The 19,871-nt window shown below is 38.8% G+C and overlaps 1 protein-coding gene across 1 annotated transcript in view; it reads right to left on the bottom strand.

The window, feature by feature from the left end:
* Positions 1-19,871, bottom strand: part of LOC145669539 (N-acetylglucosamine-6-phosphate deacetylase) — a 63,240-nt gene that overhangs the window by 26,411 nt on the left and 16,958 nt on the right. The window contains exon 3 of the mRNA XM_081737725.1: positions 4,775-4,909. Coding sequence (XP_081593851.1) covers positions 4,775-4,909 — 135 coding nt within the window. The remainder of the gene's footprint in view (positions 1-4,774; positions 4,910-19,871) is intronic.

The raw sequence follows: 19,871 nt of genomic DNA, 5'->3' as shown, positions 1-19,871 counted from the left end.
ATGAGAGCTTTCCGAAGAACTGGACATCTCGCAAGGGTCCGTGAAAAGCATTTTAACCACCGATTAAATGAGCAAACGACTTCTTCCTTCATCATGAAAACCCACCGTGCCACACATTGTTTTTGATCCACAAGTTTTTGGCCGAAAAATATTCCTGCTTATCCACATCCGTCTTACACACCAGATTTAGCACCATGCGATTTCTGGCTCTTCCCCAAAATTAAAACCGTACTTAAAGGAAAACATTTTGACACTATTCCTGAAATTGAGAGGGCCACGACAGAGCAGCTGAATGCCCTTCCAAAAGAAGCCTTCCAGAAATGCTTCCAGTCATGAATTCAACGTTGGGATAAGTGCATTGCTGGCCAAGGACAGTACTTTGAAGATTAAATCAAATTCCATGTAAGCTTATTACTATGTTTCTAATAAAATTATTCACCGTATTGTTTGATCACACCTCGCACAATTCTTTGAAACGTTAATTTACTTCACAGTAAACATACTTTTTTTTTTTTTTTTTTTTTAATGTGAAAAGCAGTCAAAACAGCCAAAAGAGAATATCATATATGGAAGGTAAATGTCAGTCATATAAGATACTATGCAGAATTTCTATCTCTGTCATACAAATGTGCTACTGCTTTGTTAAAACATATTCCAATCCAAACGAAGATTTATGTCTCCCTTAAGGTTTCAAGAAATATTTTAAGTAAGACCTCTAATTTCAACGAAATCCTAGTACGATTGGCTGTATTGCTAAAGAAAGAATTCGTATGAATTATTAACCAGTTATTAAATAAAACACTTCGAACTAAATAAATAAAACACTGGACTTCAAAAAATTTCGCAAAATTTATCAATGTTGACAACACGCAGTAAATTGCGTGAAAAAAGTTCCTTGCTAGATTTAAGAATTATTTAACTCATCCATCATTGCCATTTACTAGTTAATTATAATTTATGACCGGGTTTTGAATAAAGTAAAGACACTTTTTCTTTTCTTTCCAAAGTTATTAGTCACTTTGAAACAAAAAAATTACTTTCGGATGGCATTTAAAGTATCTTTACTTTCGGATGGTATCTTCTCCAAATCCATCGACGGCTCCGGAGCCGGTACTGTAACTTATAGTGAGCAGTCGTAAACGACTTCGTTTATGCGTATACCCATCATCGCTGACCGCCTGCTCCCTACGAACGCACCCCCTAGCTAGCGCTCGGGCACTCCTGCTGCGCTCCTGCTCTGACCCGATTAGATAGCATTCGTGCTTCTCAGTGATCACCTAGCACAGGTTAGTTCGTGTTTTATGAACTGTAGTTTTTATGTCATGCGTCCATACTGTTCATACTCATCACAATTACAAATAACGAACCATAATCACTACTAAGTGCTAAGTGAACCAGAGTCACTACCAAGAGATTTGGGGGAGAAACTAAATAATACGCATTACTTTCTAATATGTAAAATATATGAACGCTTGACAGCACAGTTTAGGAACTAAAACATTATTTTTCTTCTGTTTCTTGCTGCCAAATTGCAGAAGAAACTCTACGTGGTAACCCAGAGGACCTAGCAAAATAAGAAACAGATGAAAACCGATCTTACTATAAACGCAACTTTTTCTACGATTAAAATCCATTTCTGATCAGTGAATTTTTTTTAACTTGGCTCCAATTACAGATATAATAACCTCAAAAATATTCATTTTTTCAAGTATCCCATCAATTTCTTAACTTGATAACAAGTGAGACACTAACTCATTGCCAGTTCATTAGTAACGAGTTCATACGTGCTTTGCTATCTTAAATAACTTAATACAAATCGCTGAACATATTAGCTTCAAGATAGTGTCTGATGATGCCAATACGTTCAGTTAGGCTGCTTTGTTCAATGATTTGCAGTTTATCTGATATAAGAAGTTTGCGCAAAAGATGAAGTGTTTATTACGAAAGAAATCTGCCATTTGTAGTTCTCCATAAAGAAAATACAGTGTGTTTGAAAAAGAACTCCCTAGTTTTAATGTGTCCTAGAATCTGTACAAAGTGACATACACTATTCTAGTTTGTGGTGTTTGATTCATCAACTCTCCAAGTTTAGCTCCCCTGCAGTTGGCAGGTCTGCTTGATCTTGAGACGGCACCAGTGCTGTTTTTTTCCTGTTTCCTCAGTTGAGTCCAGGCAGGCGTGCAGTGCAGAGCAACTCAGCAACAATGTGTGCTCCGCAACAGAAAGCGCAGTGTGTTATTTGGCTTGTGAAAACTGAGTCAGTTATAACAGTGCAACGTAATTTCAGACGTCAGTATGGTGGTGAACCACCTACAGCAAAAATTATCCGTCATTGGTTGAGACAGTTACACCTGAAATGTTGATGAATACCTGGCGAGAAGTGAAATATCGTCTCGACGTGTGCAGGGCTACAAATGGATCCCACGTTAAAGTCTACCAACATTAAACAAAACTTGAAGGAATTATTTTCATGATATGTATTCAATGATATAAGTTTTCATTCATTTCCCAACTAAATTTATACTTAAAACTGGGGAGTTCTTTTACAAACACCCCGTATATGGAACACACTACGAAAAGAATAATTTTTGAAATTTTCTTTTATTATTATTATTATTATTATTATTATTATTATTATTTAATTTTATTCCAGTTTGTACATAACAGTGTAAAATTTCTTCACATGGATGGAGAAGATGTACATGTGCGACCAATTCCTTTCAAAAAGGCAGTAGCAAGAACTGTCAAAACAATAAGGTTTATTTTATTTTATTTTTGTTTTTCATGACGTAATCAGATTAAGTACTTGAATACTTATCATTCTTATTATTTTGAAGATATAATTTCAGTCCTTAAATAAATAAATGAATGTACTAATGGCTGTTTTCAAGAGCAAGCAGTTATTTCCTACTAAATACTAAATCAAAGATATCAGATGACTTAATTTCTAAACTTACGATTATCTTCATTGTTTTTGCGTTATTTACGAAAATTTAAAAGTAAATGGTGAAGAATATCGTAAAGAGTGTGAATAAACTTATTAAATAACATAAAACTGAAAAATAATTAAATTAAAACTTAAAAGCTTTCAATAATAAATAAATAAAGCAATAAGAACACCTGATATTTTGTCTGGTACCGCCAGACATTTTAGAGAACTTTTAAACAAAATTACATTTTTTTAATGCTTGTAAATTCTTGAGGCCAAATAATCTGTCAGAATCAACGGGATATTGCTTCGTTTGCCTGGTCCATGAGGGCTACTGAAGTTAAACTAATACTGTTGAAAAATGAACTGAAATCTTTTAAGTTTTACGTCCCACGATTATGCCGGCTAGGTTAAAGAAGACTGTGATGATGAGAAATGAATGAAATAGTGGAATGAAGAAAGTAGAAGGAAATGGGAAATCTCCGAGAAAACCCACGCATACGCGATTTGTCCATCACATCAACACACTGATAATGTTGATCCTAGATATTTGAAAGTATCCACTTTGTCGAAAAATATGAAGAACACGAATTATTATTAATGTGGGCTCCGAACCACGTCCGGAGATTAAATCCGGTGGGTGCATGAACCATAGATTGGCTCACTCGGGCTCAATGATCTCAATCGTGCTCGGGCTCTCTTCTCTTAATTGGACTTGCGCTCACATATCAATAGGGCTCAATCACTTTCCTCAATCGAGCTCTCCCTCTTATTTCATTGGAGCTTGAGCTCACTTCTCTCAATTGGACTCGCGTTTACTAATCTCTATAGGACTAGCTCTCGGGCTCACTTTCCTCAATCAACTATTGCTCTTATTTCATTAGGGCTTGGGCTCACTTCTCTCAATTGGGCTCGCGCTCATTTCTCTCAATTGGACTCGCACTCACTAATCTCAACAGGACTCGGGCTCTCTTTCCTCCATCGAACTCATGCTTACTTATTTCATTGGGAATCGGCCTCACTTCTTTCAATAGGGCTCGCGCTCGGGCTCACCGTTCTCAATCGACCTCTCGCTCGTTTATTTCATTGGAGCTCGGCCTCACTTTTCTCAACTGGGCTCGCGCTCAATTATTGAGTTCGAGGCCGGTTCAACGCGAGTTCTGGATTTGATAGTTTGGACATCTCTGGCACAGAAAAAAATGAAATGAAATCTTTGGGTTTTACGTCCCACGATTATGCCGATTAGGCTAAAGGAGACCGTGATGATGAGTAATCAATGAAATGGTGGAATGAAGGAAGTGGGAGGAAACGAGAGAACCCCGAGAAAACCCACGCACACGGTGTTTGTCCACCACAAAGTTCACTTGGCGGGACTGGGATCGAACCCGGAACCCCAAGCACCAGAGCTGAACGCTCTACTACTGAGCCACCGCGGCCCCATCTCTGGCACAGACCAACATGCCAGATCAGCCCTCACAGAATAGGCCGTTCTGTACTACACCATCTCACTCCGAGAATACTGGATTACAGGACCACGCCTCGTACATTGACGAAATACTGCAGTCATTAGACAACCATGCACCAGAAACTGAACAAATAAAAAAATACTCAATAGAAAGGAATTAAAAAAAGTGAATACACCAATTCACAGACAAATAGAGGCAATAAAATGAAAGAAAAACAATAAATTTCTTTTTATTTGTCATAACCGAATTTATTGAAGGGGACAGTACTCATCTCTTCCACTAAATCCCATGCAATCCGCATGCACGACACACACGATGTAACAAACATGCAAACACGAATGAGGACATCAAATCTTATAAAACATTATCTGTACCGTACTTTATCCAGTTGCTGGATGCAGTGCGCAGGATGCGCTCCCTTCTTGTTGACATTTATAAAAGGTCCTTCCACGTGGATTCCCAGCACTGCAGCACCTTCTTTGCTGCCCGCCTGCTTACGTATGCGTGGCAGAACCTACAACATAAATAAAATTGTTCAACAATAACTACGACTTAATTACACAACATTTCCCAATAGCAAAATATCAATTCTCCAGAAAAGATATGTTTAACACTCTAGACTCTTATCAAAATAAATCTACATCGATCTCGCTTAGGTGCCTAATATCGCTAGCCCTTTTGGGTTTTCTTTTTTTCGAATTTCCCCCTCCTATCTGTTCAATGAACATCCCTGACAATAAATTAATAAAAGGAATAAACCACTGTAAAAATTTTCTCCCTGTAATTACTTAAATTGAATCATGTTATGCTGCAGTTATTAATGCAACATTTTCTTGTGAAGCACGAACGAACTTTACCCAAAGAAAACTCAGACCCAAAAGTGATTAAATCCAAGGACAGCAACCTATTCAGATCCAGCTTTTGAAGTAATGTAAATATCCTCAGAAAACACCTGTTGAGATCCTATTTAGGTCTCTTAATAAAACTGCTAGTCTTCTTTCTAGATGGAACAATATAAACAATATCTCAAGTAAAACACAAAATTAACACACAATATTTATATTTTTGTTACAAATCGTTTCAAGTCTACACAGCTACAGCGTTAAGAAGATTAGCAGTCTAATTAAGAAACTTAAATAGGATCTCAACAGGTGTTTTCTGAGGATAGTTTACATTACTTCAAAAACTGAATTTGGGCACTCTGCCCATTTTCATTGTTAGTGTAATTAATGCCCATCCATTCCATCTCCACTAAAAATCTTTTCATTGTCAATGTAATCAATTCCCATCCATCCTATCTCCAATAAAACGTCTTCTTTATCAATGTATTTAATTCCCATTCACCTTATCCACATTAAAATCTTTTCTCTATTAATATAATTAGTTGCCATTCATTCTATACCCACTAAAACCTTTTTCTATCAATGTAATTAATTTCCATCAATCATATTCTTACTAAAACCATTTCTTCATCAGCATAATTAATTCCCATTTATTCTATTCCCACTAAAACCTTCCCTTTGTCACTGTAATTTCCATCCATCCTATCCTTACTAAATTCTTTTTCTAACAATGTAATTAATTCCCATCCATCATATCTCCACTAAAACACTGTTTATCAATTTAAATTTTACTCATCACATCCCCACTAAAACTTTTTCTTCGTCAATATAATTAACTTCCACCCATTCTATCCCCACTAAAATCTTTTAATTGTCAATGTAATTAACTGCCATCTATCCTATACCCTATAAAATCTTTTTTTTTTTTAATGTAATCAATTCCCATTCATTTTATCCCCAATAAAATCTAATCTTCGTCAATGTAATTAACTCCCATCCACCCTACTCCCACTAAAAACTATGTTTTAACAATGCTGGCAGTGAAAACTTCACCTTTAACATGTTTGAACTCAACTATAGTACACACAGGAGGAAGATGAGTACCCTCTGACTTTTGTCTATATAAGGGTGGTTCATCATCATCAATTTTTTTAAGTTTCAGCTACATAACGAGACACGTTGTGTCTTACTTCCATTTGATAGTACTGAGAACTTGTGTGCGAAATATGAACTGGATTAAGCATAATTAAACTCCCCAAAACGTTTACTTTAGTAGATCTTTGAAATTATTATGTATATTTCATGAAATATGTGGTCATGGATACAATAATCATATAATAGTGTCTATATTTGAACAATATTCTTGTTTTTCTATTGTCTGAAATGCGGTATCTCAAACCCATTGATTAACTGACAAGTTTACAATTCTCCTCATACATTTTGATCCCAGAAATAACTTCATTACTAGACCGCTTTAATATATCCGACCGCAAAGCACTGGTAACCATTAGAACTGTAGCTAAATCGATAGGTCTAAACATTGAAGGAAAGACTCTCTCAACAAGTTCCATTCGACGCCACCGAAGGAAAACAGGAAAGAATGCCTTGTCTGTAATGCCTGGTACTGCCATACTTCTGGCTTTTCCGCTTCTACTTTAATGAAATACAAAGATGCTGCCACAATTGATCCTCATCATTGTAGCAATGTTCACAGGGTTGCTTTGGTAGTAACTCAAAGACGGCGCCAGAAACGTTTGATGGGGTGGGCGGAAAGAGGCGGACCCAGTTGCTGGGTGGGCGGACAATGAAAATAAGAACTGGGCAATGTAGACATTTTTTGGACAATAATTTTCAATCTTTAAACTCTTTAGTTAGCTAAAGCTCAGACCGAAATAAGGGAGGGACAAGGATGTGGAAAACAGTTGTCTTGGCCTTACAGAAGGTACAATTCCGGCATTCGCCTGGTGGGTCTGAAGAGATGCAGGACTTAGGATGGGCTGCGGGAGTTCGTGGCTATATGATCGACCTACCGAATTCCGCGTGGCAGACACACTGCCTCTACTTCCAGTTTTTTAAAAGAATAATAACGGTGTGTACTGTGTAGTCGATGAAGTTCAAAACAGCTTTATTTTCTCTCCCTCCAAGAATGCACATGAATGCATAGAAATAAAAGAAGATTCAAACAACACATACTAACAGATATACTCCATCTTTCGTTAATATCATAAAATACACAATAAGTATGTAAAGTAAAACAAGGCTAAAATAGGCCATTGCAAACATGTTCATCTTTGAAGGGTTTATTACAAAAAAGCAAGAGACAAAAAATATAAACCATTTATATTTTCTCTCGTATATTCTTAATTTGTGCACACTTGATTTTTTGACTTGATCTCTACGTATATGCAACAGCAAAGACCTATGTTACTAAAAGAATAAGGAAATTCGACAGCATAATTGTTTGATCATACCTTACACAGAAATCTTTGAAATTGAAACTTAAGTTGAAAAAAATAATAAAACAATTATAAATTGGATAAAGAAGTAAATAGCAATTAACAAAACTTCATCATGATCCACAGAAACAACAATGTATTTTAAACTATGAAGGGCTGATCACATGGTACGAACAAGCTTACAACAAACTTTTATACCTGCACTTTAATGGAGGAATGGTGACAGCAATTACGGCTAATTTGTGAATTTCATGAAAAGCAATTTTGAAACGATCCATCACTTCAGTAAACTGAGAAACAGAGGTAATTTTGTATTGCTTTTCCTCCTCATAACATTTCAAAAGTTTCGGAAGAAGTTTCATTTCCACCTCTACACTAGTGATGAGCAAATGCAAGACCAAGACCAAGACCGGGGTCGTCTTGGTCTTGGTCTTGGTCTTGCACATCCAGTCTTGGCCTTGGTCTTGGTCTTGCGCTGGAACCCTTGGTCTTGGTCTTGGACTTGCACACCCAGTCTTGGTCTTGGTCTTGCTGCAAGAGTCTTGCAAGTCTTGCTTTTATGAAAGCGTATGCTTTTCATAGGTAAATTTTACTCTGGATAAATTCTACAATGCGCCAATAGTAACAAAAATACAATGTATGTTTCTAAATGTAATATAGTTTACCTTCGTGTAAGTATGATGATAGTGTACAACATAGGCGATAACCTTTTTTTTCAATGGGCCCCCAAGCTTCTCTACTTATAAGATAAATTACAACGTTTCGTAATCTTTTTATATTTTTAACAATCTAATACTCCACTAGTTCCCAAACTGGAGACGCTACCCCTGAGACGCATGAAAGAAAATCAAGAAAGACAGATTATTGAAATGCCATGAATTGCAAAATTATTTTTACACTCTAAAGGCGTCGGATTTTTTTCTTTTCAACCACGATTAGCTAATCTTTGTATTAAACAAACTTTCATTTAAATATCGAGATTTTGTTTTACTGATTCCAATATGTATGCTATGGGGCAGAAACATTGACATTACGCCACAGCGATTAAAAAATTGCAGGCTTTCGAAACGTGGGCATGTAGAAAAAAGGAGAGAATTAGCTGGGTTGAACGGAAATCGAATGAGGTGTTAGAAATATTAGCAGTAGGGGAAGGAAAGAAGAATTTTAGATATTGTTTAGAGGAGGAAGAGGAACTGGTTGGGATATTGGATGAGGAAGAACTGTATTATGAAGGACGTGCTAGAGGGTATGGTGTAAGGAAAGAGAGGGAGAAAGCGAAGAAGACTGTAGTTGAAGGAAGGTATTAAAACAGAAAATTGCTACGTCAAGACGAAGAGACTACCTGAGGACCATCGTACATCGAAGCTTCTCCGTTGCAGCAAGTAACCTGCCAATAATGGTAGAATAGCTGATGATGAGAAATAACTGAAATGGTGGAATGAAAAAAGGAGGAAACAGAAAAACCGCGAGAAAACCCAATGCACACGGTGTTGTCTACCAAAAAAGCTCACATGGCTCAATATGACACATGCGTCGCTTGAAAACGAGTAATGTCTACAGAAAATGCGAACAACCAATCCAGAAAACGACATACATGCTACAGGGGCAGATCGACTTACACGGCTTGCATAAACTACTGGAAACACATTCACTCCAGCAGCATTTTTACTGAAGCCAAGAAGTTCAAGTAGAAGACGTAATGATTTTCCCCTTCTTTTTTATATTCTATAAAAAAAATAAAGTAGTACCGGTACTTGTGCAAGACTCTTACGCAAGAGTCTTGATCTTGGTCTTGGTCTTGCAGGTATAGTCTTGGTTTTGATCTTGGTCTTGCACCCCTTGGTCTTGGTCTTGGTCTTGCATCGGGATTCCTGGTCTTGGTCTTGGTCTTGCATGCATGCAAGACCAAGACTCTTGCGCTCATCACAACTCTACACTATCGACATCACATCCATAATGACGTACAAGTGGTTCAATTTTCTCAAATGAAAGGAAATGTTCACTTTTAGGGTGAAGACTGCTTATTCCAGTGTAAATTGGCATTCAGCTGTATCTGGAATTATGTTTGTAAATAAAGTAATTGTTCATTGCAGAATTAAACAGGGTCCTAGAACCTATTACATTACAATCAATAGTAATACCTATTGCTTTTGAAGTACAGGATGTCACCTTCATTATCCTACTTCTGTTGGGGTGGGCGGATGGGTGGGCGGTCGCCCACCCCCGCCCACCCTTAGTGCCGTCCCTGTAGTAACTGGAAACGGCATTGAACCTCTGCTTGGTTCTGCTGCAGATCCCTAACAGCACAGGTATAGTTCAAGCCGAAGTCAGTTGTTCGGCAATCCTAGAATGTGGCTTGCAGGATCAGACTAAGTGATTTATCTCCGACGCAGCAGAATCGAATATCGACCTTATGCAGGGAACTTGCATCAATATTCAGCAGATGTTGGGTAACAAGCTCCTCTGGATAGCCTGCCGGCATCACAGTTTGGAAGTCATTCTGTCCAACGTCTTCATGTACGAATACGGTCCTTCGGCAGGGCCGAATATCTCCCTGTTTGCTCGGTTCAAGGAGCAATGGTATTCTCTTGACCACGATTATTGGAGCTCTGCACTCGACGATGATCCTGTTATGGAAGAAAGATTATTCGAAGCAGGAGACATAGCAGACCTGAAATCCCATGCATTGAGTTTCCTGGAAAATGCAATTGAATTTTACTGCACATCCATGTGACGATTACACAGAATTTCTGGTTGTTTCATTTGCCTCCTTGGGCGAACAGACTGAAGAAAAGTTCACACAAACCCCTGGCGCTTTTCACCATGCCAGGTGGATGGCAATGGCTATTTATATGATAAAGTTTTTGCTCTTCCAGAAGCAGCTGAAACTAACTGCGAATAAACTTAAGGATGTTACAAACGTCAATCTCTTCGTCCAGGAGAAGAGGTAACATTAAAATACAAGCAAGCTTAAATATAAAAAACTACAAAAGGAATGAATGATGAAATAACTGAACCAGGAAAGGAGATACTACTAACATACAAGAAAGGTTAACTATAAAGATTTTAAGGATATGAATGATGAATAAATTGAAAGATTAGAGTCAGGCTTAACTCGAGTCAAGCAAAAGAGAGTAGCATAAAATAACACGCCGCTCCCTTTACATATATTTCCTCTTACGTTCTAGAAACGCGGCGCATGTCTGTGGCGAGCATGTCTTTGTGAGCTTATTTTGGGATTTTGGCAGTTTTTCTTTCCCAAAATGTCGGAATTTTGAATTTATTATTATTATTAGTTAATTTCTTGGATTGAAGTCTTCTACGGACATTTAAAAAACTAGCACGATTTTTTTTTTTTTTTTTTTTAATATTTCAAAATTAAGCACGCAAACCACCCCTTTGATGTACATCGGCCGTAACCGACATGGACGTTTCTGGCAGATTACAGCGACTAGGGCGCGGGGAACCTAAGGGTGGCGCCTAGGGCGTTTTCTCTTGGTTTTCCATGCTAGGACACAGCAATTCCAGCGGTCATGTCGGGACATTTCAATCAGCCCGATATTTGGGGGAGGTATTCTTTCGGAGTTTATGAAGTAGTTTGGATATTCAGCGAATGTTTAAACGCTTGTTTTTGTTAGCGTGGGAAACTAACAATGTTCATTTCTTACTTCTTCTTCATACCCTAAAACTTATGCACCTTTTGAGGATTAACGAGGACTACGAGCTGGGAAATTGTCTAAATTTATGCTAGCAATATTTTTGGAATAGGAGAAAAAATATATTTGGCATTTAAACCAGTTGCAAAGATTTAAAAAAAAAAAAAAAAAAAAAAAAAAAAAAAAAGAACGACTCACAGTTTTAATTTACTCTCAATTAACTAACTTTGCCTGAATTTCATTCGAATCCTTACTCTTTCTTGTTCTGCCTATCTCCTTATTTTAATATCACCCCCTCCATTTTCTCCAAACATGTTAATATATCGACATATAAATTTGAGTGTCAATTCGTAGTAGTCGTAAACGTCTTTCTAGCTGCTTGTATGTTGGTTTGTAGTGTACAGGCCTACTCAGTGATTACGTTTCGGGCCTATCTGCTACCTTCTTCGGTCGTATTTCTGGATTGTGGCGAGTTGGGTTATTCAGTTGTTACCTTATGCTCAGCATAATGTAACATGGCCCGATGCCTTTGAGCACCTTGTATGTTGGTAGAAAATTTTAAAATTTATTTAGAATGTTAAAAGAAACTTTTATTTTATAGTAGAGCAAACCGTAGGTTGAGAATTTTGCGTAAATTTTGTAAAACAAAACTTTTCAATATATGTTGGATGAAGATTACATGATTATTAATTATATTTTATATGTTTTACGCATTTATCCATGAATATATTATTATTTTAGACAAATAAGTGTGTATTTCGACTTTTTCAATGGTTTTCAGTTCATTTCTATTCATATTTCGGCATAGGGAATCTTCACAAGAAAGCTAAAAATTTATTTCGTAAAATCTTCTTCAAAATTCCAAATTAATAAAGTCAGCCATAATTTCTTCTTGGTGCATCTCTTTGTTTCGAAGTAAAATTATCTGATTGGCTAATCCACAATCACAGCTGCGGCTGAGATTTCGGTTCTCTTTGATCTTCACTCAGAAGCCTATCATCCTATGATTACGTCATAATTATCTTCCAATTGGGGATCATCTTCTCGTAACTCTTTGTATTACGGCGTCAGCCATTTCAAGAGTCAGACGTGCAGTGTTTAGCGTCTGCGAAAAAGTGGAATAATTTGTAATCACGTGAAAATTGTGTCAAATTCTTCGTTTTGGCGAATATTGGAAGAGATAACTGTACGACATTTGGTGTTTCAACAAATTGTTAATCCGGAAATAAGACAATTGTGAAGTAATTTCGCATAACATAACGGATACTAGCCTGTAGCTATCCAGTGGTATGGAATGAGCTCCTTAGCAAATTTTGCGTTCTCGGTCAACCAGAGAACCTAAGAGAAGAAAGAGGAGACGGTGGAAGAGAGAGAAAGAATATTGAGTAGTGGTGCAGACCCGAGGAAGAAGAAGTCAAGCCACGCTCGATGGCTTTTCTGGAAAGGTGCTGAAGGAGTTTCCAAAAACCTATTTTTGAGACCACGTATCACGAGTTTCCCAGGAACCTCGGGTGGAAGTTATCAGGACTTTTTTGTTGTTTAACATATCCGTTTAATCTTGGTGTAAGAAGAGGATGTCAAGTAAGTAAGGAACAGTGAAAGTGAAACTCAGGTATTTGGATTCAAATTTTTCCTTGTTCTGGCAAACTATCATGAGTGAATATATTTTCTGGTGTTTGTGTAATACTCGTAATATGAAGCACTAAATTCGTAAAGTTTCCCTCAACGCCGCACGCATGTAGATTTAGGCAATGTGACATCGTGTTTTCATTCGATGGGGGGGAAAGAAAGCTAGAATCTCAGCAGAGCGATTGTCGTAATCTCAAGAAAATGTGTGTACCACACACACATTTTCCCCAGTGATGAAAGATGTTTTAGATTCCCCAAAATCTAGAAATTATTTATTTCGGTAATTCTGCTCAAAATTCAACCTTTATTCATTTTGGCGTGTTTTCTTTGGTTTGACGTAGAATGATTATGAATGTTGAAGATGTAAACAAGTGTCAGTATCACGGCTATTTGTCTAGTGCAAGGGTACATGCATCTTGCGTACCGATAACCGAAAACGTTCATCAATAGGTTAAACCTACGTACTATTTTAGAAAACTGATACCCATCAAGTTAGAATTACAATGTTGATAATGTCTAGTAAATAATTTTCTTCTTTTAAGAAATTAATTCAGAACGACACTAATGCAAAACTAACCACTGCGTCTTCGGTAGAAGTGTGGTAGCGAAAATAAAATATAAATGCAAGTTAAGTATGGTGCTTTAGGAAATGTATGTGTGATTTTTTTTTTTTAAATATATATACTTGTTTAGGTTAAGTTAGTTTAGTTAGATTAGGGCTTTAGGTTTAAGTTGTGTGAATATATTATATGCATGTCTTGCCTGTGCTAGATTGTCATGTGGGTCCGAGCTGACAAGAGGTCGCGAAGAGCGTAAATCCTCTACGCCGGCCACGATCTCGATGCACAGAAGAGTGTAAGCACCAAGGAATATATGTAAACAAAAGGCAAATTAAGCTAACCACAATCTGTAGGCAGTGAATTTATTATTTTCGGTAGTGTTTTGTATTTACTATTGTATTCTTTTGTTTGTTTTGCGTGTCGATACCATGAAAATGCTCTAGAAGGCAAGAATATTCAATGAATATCAAAGAATATAATATTTCAAGAATATAAACAAAAGTAAATAATGTTTTTGGCTTTGAAAGTATAGAAATCGATTTTATTAAATTTTATTTTGATGGGTATGTCAGTTCAATGTAAATATTTTCCTGTTAACGAATATTTTGTGTTACATTCATGAATATTTTGAAAGAAAATAAAACTTACTAGCCGTGAATGCATCTTTCTTTTTGAATACGAAATCTAACTAGCTTGTAATTTTAAGAAATAGTAGAAATACGTAGTCGATGTTTTGGTATGCATGCGAAGCATGATAGAAATAAGAGCAATATGTGCGGAAATAAGTTTACTGGGGAAATGAGATAGCTGTGAAATTCAGGGAAGAGACTTTCCTTAGTGTGACCGAGTTGAAAACAACCGAATCTGTAGAAATTTCTCATTTTATCAATTTCTATCAAAATCTCAGTTTGGATTCTTTTTTTATTTATTACAAAATTCTGTTTCAAGAGGTTTTTTTTTTTTTTTTTAAATTCAGATAGGGCTTTCACAAACAACATCAAGATCTTCTTTGTGCTCAGTGCCAGCTCCACTCGGAGGTCGGTGTCCTGTGTCTGTAGTCGTGGTTCACAACCTATTTCCGGATGGGATGTGAATGATGAACTGCAGGCCTGGATATCGGGCTGCGGGTTGAGATGGAACAGAGTTTGGAAGCTATATATTTCGGGCCAAAATTTGAGTTCTATTTTCCGTAGATGATTGGCTTGGTGAGTGTATCAGTGACTGCTGATGACGAGCCCATACGGGCCCAGTAGGTTCGGTGTCACTAGTCAGTGATACATTCAACATAGCATGTAATCTCAAGGAAAGGGAACATCATACAAGAAAACAAACAACAATATTTCATTATTTTATTTATCATTATTATTATTATTTTATTTTATTATTTTTAAAGTAAAAATGGCGACCCAGCCAGGATTTCTGTTGTTTCAATCCTACGCGAGCGCTAAGGAAAGCAAACAATCACAGCAGAGTATTTGTAATGGGGATAATTACGACAATCGCTACATTGAATGAAACATGGTCACTTCTGAATCTATATGTGCGTGATGTTGTGGGAAACAATCTTCAATGAAAGTGGAAATGTCTGTGGGTAGCAGATCAAGTAACGAATCTCGGCATCCGAGTGAATATATATGCTGTTCAGACGAAATTGCTGGGTTTAGTGTTTATTGTGACAGCTGTTTTAGATGGGTACATGCCCAATGTTATGGTTTATCCGAGGAACAAGTACAGGAGTTAGACAAAAGTAGTGAGCCGTGGCTATGTAAGCCCTGCCTGGCGAAACAGGCGACAGTGTTGCCACTGCCGAAATCTTCGGAAACTGATAGTGATGAAGGCGAACGTGGAACGCGTGGTAGTCCGAACAATTCTGATAAAGAGGAAGGAAGTCGAGGAAACGTAGCTTCCGGTTCAAATGTGCAACTAACGGACTTCGCGGCCATGATGGAACGCTTCAGTCAAACTCTAACATTAACGCTGAATGAAAAGTTCGAAAAGGTCGATAGTAAATTCCAGGATATGAACGAGAAATTCGATAATGTAAAATTTGAATTGTTACAAACGATAAATGAAAAAGTAGCCCATGTGAACGAAGACGTAGAGGCGGTTAGGTCGGAAGTTCGCGACTTATATACCTCTGTTGGGAATTATCAGAATAAAATAGACGCGCGGGTCGATGCCGTTGAGGAAGGTCTCCGGTTATCGGTTGAAGCGCAGAATCGACGATGTGACGACTTGACAAAGGAGTTCTCACATCTCGAACTCAGTACCCAAAGGTCGTGTCAGGCACTTGAAGCCAGGATTCAGACGTTAGAGGGAAAAACAAACCAAAGAAAAGATAAACGGTGTGGTCGTAAGCGAGCGCGAGACTTTGTTGTCGGTGATGGAATCGAGTCTGACGGGACCGAGTCAGACATCCAAGTGGATGTACCGGTCTCTTCAGTTGGGGAGACTCGTACTATTCCCACGGTGACTGTCTCTGTCTGTCAGCCGACCAACATTCACGGCACAAATGTCTTTCCCTTTGAATTATCTTCACGTACGTTGAATTTAAACAAGTCACATATGTCTGGTGTTGAGACAATAGGTAGTCAGGCGTTGTCCAGGAGGTCGAATCCATTGTTAGTTTCGCCTCAGGTGTCAGGATTTTCCAATCCTAGTTGTCGGTTGAACCATGTGGTGTCCTCTGGTGGTGTAGCAGACATGACTCCTTCGTGTGCTGGAGTTCAGGAGGGAATATGTGGTCACGCGGTGGTATCAATGCCAGACAACTTAATTTCTGGACAAAATTACCAACACTATTCCATTTTCGGTCAAAATCAATTGGGTGCAAAGAGCCCCGTGGTTGGCCACAATTCTCCCGTGAACCCCAGTAGAAGCGAGGAAGGCATTGGTAAGCGAACTCTAAATTTAAGGCTCTCTGAATTAAATCACTTACCTACATTTTCTGGTGAATACGGTTTGGCTAGAACATTTCTAGAAAATTTGGAACAAACTTTTAAGGTAATTTCGGCGTCTGAACACGAACGTCTAACCTTGGTACCTTGTTGCTTAACAGCTGGGGCCAAGACATGGTTCCAGACTGTATGTCAAGACATAAATAGTTACGCGGATTTTGTGCGTCTGTTCCGAGAACACTATTTTTCGGCGAGAATGGAAAGGTTGCAAAAGAAGTTCATTCAGGGAATGAAATACGATCGAGCAAAGTACAGCCGATTAACGGACTTTGCGTGGAAAATAGTGGCAGAATATTATGCGGTGGCTCAACACCCGGATGAAAGTGAACTGATAGAGATAGTCTTGGATTGCTTACCAGCTGGTGACGCCAGGTTGTTAAGAGCTGTTGAGCCAAAGAACATTCAACACCTTATGGTGAAAATAGCTGAAATAGAGGGACATCCAGAGCCTAGTGAACCGGTCACGGACAAGAAGTTTAGACGCTTTCAGGTGCGTCAGGCGAAAGTCGTCAAAAAGACAGAAAAGTCAGGGAAACAATCCACCAAAGATACTTCGTCTCAGACGGAGGAAGACGAAAGCAAGAGGAAGGAAGGAAATTCCAATGGCAAAGGAGATGACCGATTTTCCGGAAATCGGGGTCGAAGAAGGAACTTCCAGTCTCGAAGACCATGGCCCAATCAAGGAAGACCGAATTGGGTAAGAGAGAGTAATGGAAATCGGAATGCTCCGTATGGGTACAACCAACGCTACTATCCAGCAGCGATGAGTTATGGGTATCCTCGGGGTACATCTCAGACATGCGCGCCGAACGCGATGACCTCAGCAGGAGCGCAAGCCTATCCGGGATACGCGCCGAATTTACTTCCTGGAGGGGGAGTGGCGGCTCCCACGTCCACTTCTTCCCCAGGAGTGAACATGGCGATGTCCACTGGATGGCCTCCGCAATACACGTCATTCGTACCGACGATGGCTCAGCCACCGGAAACGAACGGGAATAGTTTGGGAAATGCATATCGCAGCCCTCATTAGGGGAGAGTGTGGACTGCGATGTGGATTCCTCAACTCCCCAGAAAGAACAAGATCGGTTAGCGAGTAGTCAAAATTCCAATTTGGTACCAACCTCGTTCGATTTTGATACTAACCTTCTAAATTCGAAATTCAATGTTTTGGCAGATTCCGAAAATCGGGAAACAAAATTGGGCACGCCTCTGTTCTCGATTCGTTTCGTGATCGACGAGAAGGAGTGTGACTCCAGTGCGGGAAAAGGTATCCTTTTAACTTATCCTTCGCCCACGTTAAGTTGTTCAGTTGGAAGTTTAATTCTAGTTTGCATTCTGGATTCTGGAGCGGATACGAATTTGTTGTCTGGAGACGTTTGGAGGAGGATCAAGGAGATTTATCCGTCAGCTAAACTTCGTCCAAAATCCAACATATCATTACGAGGTTTCGCAGGAGACGAATCTTTTCAAGTCAAGGGTTTTCAGATTCTAAATTTCACAATTCAAGATTACGTTTTCGAGGTTCCGGTATATGTGATTCACAAATTGAAAACAGATTGCATTCTAGGTTTCCCCTTTTTCATTCGTTATAATGTTCTTCTAAATTGTAAGACGAAAGAAGTCTCTCTTGAGACTGATTCGGGACAGACCATCTCCATCAACATGGAAAAGCAGCATTGTTGTCGAGTCACAGTTGCGGAAGTATCATCAGATGAGGAGGAAGACTCTTTGTACCAACCAGCTATTTCGAAAGAAGATATTCAAAATTTTGTTTCGCAGAGAACTGATTTGGATTCGGATTCTAGGAATCGGTTATTTTCCTTGTTGACCAGGTTTCGTTGTCTTTTTACAGAGAATCCCAGAGTCGTGAAGGTTGAGCCGTATAGAATACAGCTTTCAGACGACGTTCCCGTGGTAGGAAAGTTGTATCCTGTACCTGTTCACCTCCAGAAAGAATTCGAGCAAGTGCTGGACAAATGGTTGAAACTCGGAATCATCATAGAAGGTCCTTCACCTTACAGATGTCCGGTACATATTGTGCGTAAGGCGTCTGGAGAGCTAAGGCCTGTAGTCGATTTGCGTGGTATCAATGAGCGTGTGATTGCACCAAAGATTCAAGTCGAACCGATCTCTGATCTAATCGCACGAGTCAGTGGTGCAACCATTTTCACCTCATTGGACTGTACGCAGTCATATCACAGTGTCCCGATCCATCCAGACTCTTACAAATACGTCAGTTTCATTTACAAAGGTCGTCAGTATCAAATGACACGTCTAACCATGGGTTTGAAGTCATCTCCAGCAGTTTTCCAATCAATCATGCATACTTTTTTCGGCTTAGAACCTTTCAAAAACTTTCTTATTGTGTACCTCGATGACGTCCTTTGTTTTTCATCATCTATTGACGAACACTTTCAGCATTTGGAAAAAGTCTTCGAAACTCTTCGTTCGGCAAATCTTTCGCTCAATTTTCAAAAGTGTAATTTCCTTCAATCACAAATTCCTTTTCTTGGCCACATAATTTCAGGATCTTCAGTCAAAATTAATCCCAAAAGTAACGAGGCCATCCGTCACTTTCCTCTGCCGCGAACTAAGAAAGCTTTACGAAGATTTCTTGGTCTCGTGGGATGGCGAAAGCGACATTTTCCTGACTTTGCGGGGTTAACAGCTCCATTTTATGATCTTCTGAAAAAGGACCGAAAGATTGAATACTCTCCGGAGTTACTGGAAAAATTCGATCAGTTGAGAGAACTTTTAAGTAGTCCTCCCGCACTTGCTCAACCGGACTTCAATCTTGATTTTCATTTGTACAGCGATGCATCTGCGGAGTCGTTGGCCGGCTATGTGGCGCAATATCCCCCGGGACAGGATGATCCGGAGGTTATTGCGTATGCGAGTCGGCGAATAAAACCGCATGAGGCCTCGTTGTCAGTGTTCCAGTTGGAATTAGCTGCAGTTCTTTTCCTCTGCGAAAAATTTTCATACTTCATATTGGGTCGACGGACTACGGTCCACTGTGACAATGCTGCAGTCACGTATGCTTTCAGTTTAAAGAACCTAGATGCTCGAACAACTCGTCTTCTGCTTAAACTGCAACGCTTTGATCTTCAGTTCATTCACATAAAAGGCACGGACAATGAAATCGCAGACCTGTTGAGTCGCTATCCTCCAGAGATTCCTCAGGCAGAAGAGGATCATTTTGTAAATTTCTTGACCGCGGAGGACACGGACTTCTTGAATGTCACGGAACTGAAGCGAGAACAGCGGAAAGATCCGTATTGTAGAAAACTACATACCATTTGGAAGGGTTGTCAAAACAATACTCGGGTACGTGTGGAGAATAATTTAGTTTATGTCAGAAATTCTCAAAATTCTG

Source organism: Thermobia domestica, chromosome 14 (assembly GCF_964235325.1).
Source record: "Thermobia domestica chromosome 14, izTheDome1.hap1.1, whole genome shotgun sequence".
Classification (NCBI taxonomy): Eukaryota; Metazoa; Arthropoda; class Insecta; order Zygentoma; family Lepismatidae; genus Thermobia; species Thermobia domestica.
Note: the sequence above shows the minus strand (reverse complement) of the source record. Positions and strands in the feature narration are given on the sequence as shown.